General features: G+C 57.5%; 1 protein-coding gene across 3 annotated transcripts; it reads right to left on the minus strand.

Moving 5' to 3' along the window:
* Nucleotides 1-7120: 7120 nt before the first annotated feature.
* Nucleotides 7121-8523, minus strand: SMIM45 (small integral membrane protein 45). 3 transcript variants are annotated; one of them, XM_053661937.1, is made up of 3 exons: nucleotides 8406-8523; nucleotides 7971-8185; nucleotides 7121-7229 (listed from the first exon to the last, which is right to left on the minus strand). In XM_053661937.1, exons 2-3 carry the CDS (start codon nucleotides 8169-8171, stop codon nucleotides 7200-7202), a joined length of 231 nt encoding a protein of 76 aa, XP_053517912.1. In that variant the 5' UTR covers nucleotides 8172-8185; nucleotides 8406-8523; the 3' UTR covers nucleotides 7121-7199. The 3 variants fall into 3 exon arrangements, with proteins under 3 accessions (XP_053517912.1, XP_053517911.1, XP_053517913.1); XM_053661936.1 differs by lacking the exon at nucleotides 8406-8523 and adding an exon at nucleotides 8291-8390; XM_053661938.1 differs by lacking the exon at nucleotides 8406-8523 and having other exon boundaries at nucleotides 7121-8390.
* Between the last annotated feature and the right edge of the window lie 2414 nt (nucleotides 8524-10937).

Below are 10937 nucleotides of genomic sequence, written 5' to 3' on the forward strand. Positions count from 1 at the left end.
CTGCAAAGCTTCGAAGGGCCTGGACTTCATTCTTTGCTGGGTCCCAGGGCCCGGCAAGAATCAGCCTCAGTACATTTCTGTAGAATCAATGAACTGATGAATGAATGAATGGATGGATGAATGGTGAATAGGTGGACCTAGGACCTTCCCCTCTTAACCAGACTCTCCCGTTGGAGCTATAGGTTTTCAGACTTGGCTGTGCTCTTGTTACCAGGGCAACCTGCGGGCCTGCCCCTGGATGGGGGAAGAGGGCCTCTGAAGTTCTAACCCCTTTCCTTTTTGCTTTGAGGCCTGAGGGCCAGACCAACCTGAGGAAGAACAGGGGCTGGAGGAGGGGGCGTTCCATCTAGCCAAATAGGGTGGGGCCTCCCCCCATGACTGCATTCTCTCTGCGGTGCAGAAATCCCAGAGCTGAAGTCAGGGGTCCTGGGTTGTCTCCCCACTTCAGCCAACAACTCATTCAGCGACATCTATCAAATCACTCGCCTTCTGGGCCTAAGGAGCCTTTTCAAAGAGGGACCAGGTATCCTCATGTAGCCTCTTCGAGCTTGAACGTGTAGAATTTTTTCATCTCATTCCCTGCCAGGCCGTTAAGGCCTTGAGAGCAAGCAATGTGTATTGTTCATCTCTGTGCCCACCGCCCGGCCCCCCTGCCCCTCTGCCCGGCTGGTGAGGGGCCTGGGGGCACTGCCGGCCCAAGACAGTAGTTACAAACCTGGCCTCAGCTGCCCTCTAGTGGCCCAAAGTGTACACAACTTTTCCCACCAAAGGACAGGTTGACAGGCCTGGAGGTGGCCTCTGAGAACAGACCACCTAAGCAAAAGCATCGCTGTGGTGGCCTCCCAGACAAGCGGCACAGGTTCTGGAGGCTCAAGCCTGGGTTTGTTACGGCTCTGTGATTTGAGCAAGTCACAATCTCTCTGAGCTCCAGTTTATCCATCTGTAAAATGGGTTTTTGTCAGTCAGGACAGGTTAAATTATGCTGCAGTGAAAAACAGCTACAAAATCCCAGGGGCTTATAACAACGAAGGTTTCTTCTCCTTCGGGCCTCACGTGCACTGTGGTCTGGGTCAGCTGAGGCTCCGCTGCTCTGTGTCATCTTTATTCTGGGACCCAGGAGCCACCGGACACCGTGGCCGAGGGAAGGGCGGAGCGCTGACTCGCACACTAGCTACTAGGTGCTCTGGCCCGGACTCACTTCTGATCACAACTCACTGGCGAGAACTAGTAGCCAGCACGAGGCGGTGACACCCTGCCACGTGCCACAGCTGAGAGCCAGAAGTATTTGGTGAGCCGCCCTGCCGACCCGCATGCGTGGTTGTGAGAATGCAGTGAGAGGTGCCGTGAACTCGGTCCCTGTTAGCCATTAAAACTGTGCCTTGCAAGCCTGATTTCCTGTTTTATTTATCCTTGTGGTTTCCTGTGACTTTGACATTAGTTCCAGCTGTTCACAGCTGCAGATACAGAAGGGAATGGGCTTGCCAAGGTTCACACAGTGAACCAGGAGCTGAACACTCAGCTCTCCAGGGTCCAAATTCTGAGCCCCCTCCCACATCATGGGGTGGGGCAGAAGTTTTGCCCACCCAGGGGTCTCTGCAAGGGCATTGACTGGCATTGCGACAGTTTTCCGGGGGAGACTGCAGCCTCTGCCCTCCTCCCAAAGCTGGTCTCTCAGCGTTCCCAAGCTCTTCCCGCTCTGCTAGCGTGGAGAAGGAGGGGGTGGAACAATGACAAGCCTGTGCTGTCCCCCGGGGCCAGAGTCCGAACATTGTAGCCATTCCTCCGCAGGGACCCTGCCCATCCCCGCCTCCTGTTCTCCTGCTCTGGGCTGGGCCCAGACACAGCCGCCCTATCCTGACAGCTCCCAGAGGGTGGGGAGGGAGAGCTCCCAGGACTCTGCAAAACCTCCAGAGGCATTTTAAAAACCTGCACAACAGCCTGACCCCCAGGAAGCCTTCACACCTCTCTAAAATCTTAGTCTCTAAGCAGACAGGTACCCTCTGGCGAGACTTCTAAAGAGACTGGCCCCATTCATCAACAGCATGCTTTCATGAAGGCCCTGTCCAGTGCCAGGCGGGCTTTCGGTTGCAACCAGAAGCCGCTGCTCTCCACAGACACATGCACAAAATCACAACACAAGATTAAGGCTAGAATGGGAAAAGCTGCTGGTGGGGTCAGGGAAGGCTTTCTGGAGGAGGTGGCGACTGGAAGGTTCTCTTCCTGAACTTAACCCTTACTCGAAACACCACTTTCTGGTTGTTCGGTCTCCCCCACACCACTGACTGGCATGCCAGGCGTCAACCACATGACATCACTCAGGGGTCTGGACTGGACGGGATTCTCTCCGGTCTCTTGCCAGCTCCTTTTCCCCACCTTCAAGCCCGGCTCAGTCCTTACATCCTCCAGGAAGGCTTCCCTAACAAACCCCCTCTGTCTTCAGTTCTCACACGTACTTCTCTTGCTACCTTTAGTTTTGTGCTTTGTCTTCACACCCACCTGCCCTTCCCATTCGTCAGCTCTTTTGATTCAGGGGCTATGTGGTTGTCTCTGCCTTCTTGGTGCCGGGCTGGGGTAGAGAAGGCACATGACGTGCCTCTGTAGGGCTCAAGAGTATTTTTTACATTTTTATTCATTTATTTTTAGAGAGACAGGAAGGGAAGGAGAAAGGGAGGGAGAGGAGCATCACCCTGCTAGCTGCCTCTCGCATGCCCCCCACCCCGGCATGTGCTCTGGGCTTTCTCTCCGTCTCCTTTGACATTTGCCACGCCCGACAAGTCAGGCAGGGCAGGACAACAGGTCTCCTCAGAGAACTGGACGTTGGCTTTGCATGTCAGGCTCTGGCAGGGGACATTTATCTGAACGTTCATCACCTCTGATTCTCAGTGCCCCCCACACACAGAATCGCTGGGAGAATTCGGCCATGTGTCTGTGAGCTAAGGACGTGAGGTCTGAACAAATTATAGGAGTTTCTGCTGTCAAGGCCAAACCTCAATTCATTCTCAGGACAGACCTCTGGCGCGCCTGGCAGGTGGAAGAAGTCTGCCTCCACGCACACGGACCTGTTGCTGCAGTGTCCACTGTCTGGGTAGATCCTTCCCCTTGTTTAAAAAAAAAAACCTTGGCTGGTGTAGCCCAGTGGATTGAACACCGGCCTGCAAAGCAAAGGGTCACTGGTTCGATTCCCAGTCAGGGCACATGCCTGCGTTGTAGGCCAGGTCCCCAGTAGGGGACACATGAGAGGCAACCACTCCTTAATGTCTCTTTCCCACCCTTTCTCCTTCCCTTTCCCTCTCTCTAAAAACAAATAAAATATTTTTTTAAAAAGCTGAGCACAGTCTGTTGTATTACCTTTAATATCCCATTTGAGACATTTCTTCTTAGTCTTTAGAATCAGAAAATTTGCCTTTCATGAAGAGTCCATCTCTCCCTTTGATCACATAACAGAAATAAAATGAGCTCTTTGTGTTTACCTTTTCTTCCTGGCTGCCGGGAAGCTCAGAGGTAAGTAATAGCACTATAGTAGGAATCAGAGTCAAAATATTTTCTTCTCACTTCTATGGACTTCGCCCCTTCAACTGAAACCTTGTTGGGTCCTTTACGAGAAGGGCACGTGAAAATCAACATTTCTGTAACAATCCTGCTGAGAGAACTGGGAAAGGACCCAGGTTTAAGAGCCGAAGGTTCGGGCCAACCCCTCACCCTCTCCGAGCCCCGGGCTCCGCCTCAGCAGCCCTTGGAAAGAGGCGTCTCTCCTGCGACGGCTGCCTACTGCCTCGGGGAGGTCACGGGGCCTCGGTCCGCATCATCCCCGTGGAGGCTGTGAAGTTCCCAACCTTGAACGCGTTCACACTTCCGTCCTAGTGTGGCTAGAATTTTCATTTGTATAGAGCAGTTGGAAGAAGAGATTTTCCTGACCTAATCCTCTGACCTAAATGCGGCCACCTAATCTGCATTTTTCCAAAACACTGTGCTGGACAGACCACAGCTGGCTGCAGGCCAGGTCTCTCCCCAGTCAAGCCCAGCCCACCCCCCACACAGTCTGCTGGGTGTGTTCTGGCTGGGGGCGGGGCAGCAGCTTACACCATTTCTTCTGAACCCTGTCTTCCCCACCCCCAACTGCCCCCACAACATCCCAAGAAACCTGCCTCGTTCTGAGAAACCCCAGCCCCCGTCAAGTAGATCCAAGGGGGCCCTGATTCAAGCTGGACCACACATCGGTAGGTCCCTGCCCCGGCCTTGGGTGATTGATTTGAAATGGGTGCCTCGCCTAAGATGAGCGGATGAATTCCCTCCCCTGGGCGTGTTTTTGCTGGAGGTCAGAGAGGAGCAGGTAACTTTCTCCAGGGACTGAAACAGTAAGATGATATAAAACTCAGCCACTGGCTGCTACTTCGTCCGTGGTGGGGCTGGGGGCTCGGCCAGTGAAGAGGGTGCACAGAAGTAAGAACGAAGAACTGTGAGAGAAATGCCCCAACCTGTGTGGCTCAGTCAGCTGGGCGTCATCCTGCAAACCGAAAGGTCCCCAGTTGGACTCCCAGTCAGGGCACAGGCCCGGGTTGTGGGCCGGACGCCCAGCTGGGGCGCCTACGAGAGGCCGCGTGTCCATGTATCTCTTGCACATCATTTCTTTCCCTCTCTTTCTCCCTCCCTTCTTGCCTCTCATAAAATATTTTAAAAAACCCAAAAAACAAAAAGGAACTGAGCCCTGGCTGGTGTGGCTCGGTGGACCGAGTGTTGGCCTGAGAACTGAAGGGTCACTGGTTGGATTCCCGGTCAGAGCACAAGCCCGGGTTGCGAGCCAGGTCCCCAACAGGGGCACACGTAAGACCCAACCACACATTGATGTTTCTCTCCCTCTCTTCCTCCTTTCCTCTCTCTCTAAAAATAAAAAATAAAATAAAAGTAAATAAATACACGGCCGAGAGAAAGACTGGGGGTCCAAAAGCCTGCTTCGCATCCTGAGCCGTACAGGGCCCAACATCCCGTCCTCACGACAATGTTCCCTTCTGACCCAAACAAGCCGAGCTGGCGTGTGTGTCCCTTGCAATTATCAGTCCCAGCACATCCCTGTGGCTTCTGCATGGGCCCTTCCAGGCCTGCCCTGACCGAGGCCAGGAAACAGCTTTTTGATAAACAGGCAGCCCTGAGCTTCGGGGCCTGGCCTCACACCTCTGGGTGCTCAGGTGAGCCCCGAAGGAGGGCCAGAGCCTCAGCTGTAAGAGGTTTTCTCCCTCAGGGAAGGGAGCCCAGAATACACTGGGGCTGGCACCGTGAGAGAAACCGAGGAAGTGCGGCACTATTTACCCAGTGGGTGGTGCTGGTCCCCCCATTCTTGTGCGGGGTGATCCGAAAGGCGCTGGAAGGGCCCCACCCTCCACTGGGTCCTTGTAGTACCCACTCAGCTGCCCACCAGCCTCTGCCACACGCTGCCTGCCCTGGCGGCCTCCACTCAGAGCCCCAGCTCACATGCTCGCCCATCTCTGGGGGCTCCAGTCTGCCCCTGCTCTGCCTCCGACTCCCAGTCCCAAACCCAGGTGGCAGTAACCGCGGGTCACACTGGGTGGGTCGCTTCTCTCTGAGCTTGTTTCTCCCTCTGTGTGACAGTGTCCTCAATACCTCTGGTTTCTCACCCATCCCTTCCTCCTTTAGGGAACAGCCGCTGCCCACACCCCTGCGGACCACGTGGTCAGTAGAGCAGACCGCCACCCCAGCTCCGGTGGAGGGTACCAGAGCTGTACGGCACTCGGGACTCCCCACCTCTTAAGCTCATGGGCCCCGGGGGCTCATGGGAACCACACCCTGAACTTCGGCTGGAATGAGACACATGCCGTCCCCTGAAATCGGGGCGCTGAGGGCTGCAGGAGCGAGAGCACCTACCCCTGTGTGGAGACAGTTCTCGTGGGAATGAAGCAAGACTGGGCGAGACAGAGCAATGCAGAGGGGGCACGTCCCGGTGACCTCCTAAAGGCCTAGGGTCCAGCCTGAGTCCAGAACCGAACCCTTTTCTAAGCTGTTTTCAGTTTGGTTTCTTGTGCCTGCAAGAGTCCTGGGCAGTAGTGAAGGGGAGCTGCCTGGTGTGGGGGTTCACGCTGTGAGGTTTAGACACAGCAGGGCCGGAGCCCAGCCAGGGTGAGGCAAGAGAAGTGCCCAGGACTCGGAACTTCCTGGATGTGACCCCAAGGGGCCTCTCTGGCCTCACCCTCAACCAGCTCTGCAAGACGGCTCCTGGCTCCGCCCGGGGGAGGAAGAGCGGCAGAAGACAGAAGGTGACAGAAGACAGCTCTGCCCTCCCTGACTCCTTAGGCGGGGCATGTGCAAGCCCTGGTCTGGGGTCCGGAGAGCCTGTCCACCTCTCAGCCCACTGCCCCATGGCCTCAGGCAAATCCCTATGAAAATGAATGGTAGCTGTCTCACCTGTTCCCCACCTTTCAAGCAAGTGGATTTTTTAAATGGACATGCAGCCACCCAGCTAAAGACTACACTTCCCAGCCCCCCTTGTAGCTAGGAGTTCACGGTTGGATATAAGGGGACAGAAGAGGTACAGCCCTCTGGGAGGAGGCAGCCCCTCCCATCCTCCCTGTGCCCTGCAGCTGGGAATGTAGAGGGCCCCCCTGGATTGGGCCAACATCGCAGGCACAGAAGCTGCCAAAGAAGAGCAGCTTGGGTCCCTGATGACTGCGTGGAACCAGCCACTAGACCAGCTCTGGACAAGCTCCCCATGGAGTGTGCCATGAGAAAGACAGAACACTATTTGATTTAGGGCTCTGCTCTTTTGCATCTCTGCGCCTGACTTTATACGATAACTAGCTCCCTGCCCCAGGGATCCCTGTTCATCGTTTTGGTTGTCCCGACTGGGGGTGGGGGCAAGTGTGACTGGGTAGAGACCCAAAGGTGCCCAACATCCTACAACATGCAGCACGGCCCCCAGACCGAGGATGACCTGGGCCAGGCCGGAATGCCCACGGGACTGCTGCCGAGAAGCCCTGCTCTGCCCCGAGGTCCAGTATTCCCACCTGTCATGTTTTCTGTGCGGACCCAGTGAGATGACAGGCACACGCCTACCTTCAGGAAAGACCACAGTCCCACAGAGATGCTCATGACGTCTTTTTATTGCCATAAGTTAAAAGGGAGAGAGTGAGGCAGGTTGCCGATCTGTGTCCACAAGGAGGCAACAATGCTCCCCCACACAGGAGGTGTGTTCAGGGTGGGGGGGTGCGGGACTGGGAGACCTGTCTCGGGAGAAAGGGCAGAGGGAGGGGGCGGGAGCTGCCGTGGGTGACCCCCAGACTGTCCACGGAGCTCACCCCACCCCCATACCTCCTGCCTGGGACCCCCGTGTCCCCTCTCACACATACATCTCCTCCCCTCCACTTGTGTGCCCACTTTCCCAAGACTCGCTTTCTCTCTCTCTCTTTCATACACATGCCTCCTTCCCCATGGTCTTGCCCCTCTATCAGCCCTCCACACACACCAATGCCAAGTCTGAGCCCAGGGCTGTGGGGCTGCTCTGGACCAAGCTGACCCCCCTCCAGACGGGACCCTTTCCTTGGGTCAGCTTGGAAGCCGGCCACCGGGAGCTGTGGGGTCAGTGCTTTTGGGTGGAGTAGGGATCTGAGTGTAACTGGGGACTGAGTGGGAAAATGGGAGACCTGGAGGCTCAGGACTCCAAGTGGAGGAAGGGACAGGAGTGCTAGGCAGCACAGAGGCACTGGGGGCCAGTGGGGGATGTCCCAAGGGCTGGGGAAGGTGGGCACAGGGTGAGCCAGCCTGATGTGGGGAGCCAGCCCTGGGCCAGCGGCAGCAACACCTCAAAGCACCCAGGTGCCTCATCTTTCCACAGGCAGGGTCTGCCCCACAGGCAGAGACGTCTGCTGGGAGGGACGGCCTGGAGGCCCAGAGGTCTCCAAGCCAGGTGGGGCTGGAGAGGGTGCCCGGCGCCCAACCCCCAGCCCAGAGCCTTCAGTTCAGACCTCTGGGCCTCCGAAGGCCAGGTTGTCACGGACCATCAGTGTCTTGCGGAGGTCACGGTCCACCACGGGGCGCTGCATACGCCACTTGTGTGCCTCCTGCAGGCCAGGCTCGAAGTAGTAGATGCAGGCGCCGAAGCCCACCAGGACGAGGACAGAGATGACCAGGTAGACGGGCACGAACCAGTCCAGGAAGTGCGGCATCGCGGAGGCCTCAGCTGCCGAGACAGAGGTGGTGAGGGCCAGCAGAGGTGACCCATGTGCCGCCCTCCAGCCCAGCAGGTCCACAGAGGTTCCCAGAGCCAGGGGGGTCCGAGCATCACTTTCTAGATGGGAAGCCCGAGCAAGAGCAGACTCCGGAGCAGGCCCGGCGCAGCCCCCATCGCAGGCGGCGCAGCCCCTCTCCAGCAGCACATTGCCTCGGGCAGGGCGCCTGACCTCTCCGGGCCTCCGCATCCTCCCTGGGGAAGGGGCCACGGGCAGAGCCTCCTGGGGATCAGCGAGGCGGCAGACCCCTCAGAGCGCTCGGTAAAGGGCAGTGCGGGCGGTGCCACCTCCGAGCCGTAGCAACTGCACAGTTTAGTGACAGAGGCTGCTGCTGCCAGTCCCCTCACAGATGGGTGGGTCCCCAGCCGCCCACACATCCTGGCCAGGTGTGGCCGGTGAAAGCGTGGCAACCAAACACCCGTCCCCAGGGGACCTGGTTGAAATCAATAGGGACGACAAAGGCTCCCAAATTCAGGCCCACGCCCGATGTCCCATTTATAGGACACAGGCACCAGCCCCCAAACTGGGGCCTCGGTTTCCACTTCTGTAAAATGGGAACAAAAATAGTGCCAAAGGTCGTAAGGCTGTTGTGACTGTTAAATGAATTAGTTGATGTGAAATGCTCAGAACCAGTGCCTGGCACAACACAAGTGCTATACAGTAGTTTGTTTTTATTTTCTGAGACTCGGTTTCCTTTTCTGTAAAATAGGGATCAAAGTAGGACCTACTTCTTAAGAATTTGGGGTGAGGAGCCCCCTCTGCCTGCCAGGAAGGGGGAAAACAACAGGCCTGCGGGGCGGGGGCAGCTGGCCCTGCGGGCGGGAACTGAGGCCCAGACGGGTCCACTCACCTGGCCTGGGAGCCAGACCCAAGCCCTGGTGACGTGCTGAGGTTCAAGTCCACCCGGGGGGTGGGGAAGACGCATGAGCAGGAGGCCACCTTGGCTTCCGGGGGGAAAGAAAGGGGCCAGATGGCATGACCCCCAGCTTCTGGGACATCTGTCTCCAAACTCCACCTCCTCTTATGCCCCTCCTTCCAGGGGGGTCTGCGAGGTGGGCAGTCACCCAGGTGCTGCTTGCCAGTCCTGTACCCCAGGGTCCCCACTTGCTCTTCTGAAGCACAGACATCTGAAGGTGCCCCAGCCCCGGAGGAGTAAGTTGAGGACCACTCTGGAGGCACGCACGCAGGGCAGCACAGCGCCCTCCTCTGCATCTGCCTTTCTGAAGCACCAAGGATAGAGTTCAGAATTGCCTGGTGCTGCCTGGGGTAAGTGGGGGGGGGGGGGGGGAACGACATCAGGAAGGGGGCCCCCAGGCAGAAAGGCTGCTCCAAACTCATCTGACAAAAGCCAAGGCGACTTGTCAGATGTCCCTAGCCCCAGCCAAGACCCCAGTCCCCTTTCGGCTTTAACATGAGAAAGGGCGGAGCAGAAGTTGTTTAGCTGCAATGTGTGGTCCATGAAGCAGAGTTCAGGGCCCCCACCCTCTCCGGCCCTATGGACAGAATCGCAGGCACTCAGGGGCAGACGGAGGACCCCTAGCCCTGTGCTGGGCTTCTTGGTGGACTGGCCTAGTTGGAGCAAATCACTCACTGGCCTTCTTTGTGACCTCGGGCCACTCCTCACCCTCTCTGGACCTCAGGCTTCCCCAGGCACAGTGACAGGGTTCGGGTGGGGGTTTATCCAGTGATCTGTAAGGAATTTTGCAGTCCCATTGCAGCCAAGGTCCCGTCCAGGACAGTGCACGGGTTGCAGAGCCACCAGCATCCCTCGGTCCCCCACCCACCGAGTGCTCGCAGACCCACCTCATGCCCTGCAGAGAGGCCTGGTCCAGGGCCCTGCGCTGAGCTCACCACCGCAGCCTGAGCACCTCAGCAGTTCAGCATTGGCCCGTGGACTCAGTCACAGCTGCTGTCCCCACAGACACTGCCATCTGCAGGTCCTGGTGCTGGAGGCAGAGGAAGGGTGAGGCCAATGCCCCCCACGGGAGACAGAGCTTCTCAGGCCCGGAGCTTCTGGCTGGGCCAGAAGAGAACGGTCCTGGACTGCTTCGGCACCCTGGTACCTCTCCCTGCCCATGGGAGACCCTTCTCTTGCCCCCCACCCTCAGGATGGCAGGAGGCGGGACCTGTCTCAGCCAATCAGTAGCCTGGTAGAGCAAGGGCTTTATCCTCCGTTGCCCTGGCAACCATCCCTTTCTTCTGGATCCCTGGCACTATGCACGCGGTACAGTGATGACAGACAGGGAGGGTGTGGGGGAGTCTGAAAAGCAGTGGGAGCCATCCACCGGGCAGGTCACTCAGCCCCAGAGCTGGAGGACCTGGAGAGGAGGGGACCCGACTGGGACACATGGGAAGGTTTGGAGGCTTGCCAGTTGAGAATAGGGAGAGACTAGGGTCCCTGGCAAGTGGGTGAGGACACGAGCAGTTACCAGTAGAGCCAATGAGGGCCATGTGTCAGGGGAACGAAGATGGAGACCGAGAGTCTGGACACAGGGCCCAATGTTGCTTTCGTCACGGGCCAGACCCTGTTTTCAGGGCTTTATTTACATTAACTCGTTTATTCGTCACACAGCAAGAAAGTGACGATGCCAGGCTCTGAGCCCTGATCCCGCTCCTGAGCGGCGGCTGCCCCTCCCTGTTCACCTCGCCAGCCCCACCAGCCCCCTGGCTGGGATATGGCCTAAGATAGTGGTGGGTCCCGGA

The sequence above is a fragment of the Artibeus jamaicensis genome, unplaced genomic scaffold, assembly GCF_021234435.1.
Source record: "Artibeus jamaicensis isolate MK-2021 breed Jamaican fruit bat unplaced genomic scaffold, CSHL_Jam_final contig_233, whole genome shotgun sequence".
Taxonomy (NCBI): Eukaryota; Metazoa; Chordata; class Mammalia; order Chiroptera; family Phyllostomidae; genus Artibeus; species Artibeus jamaicensis.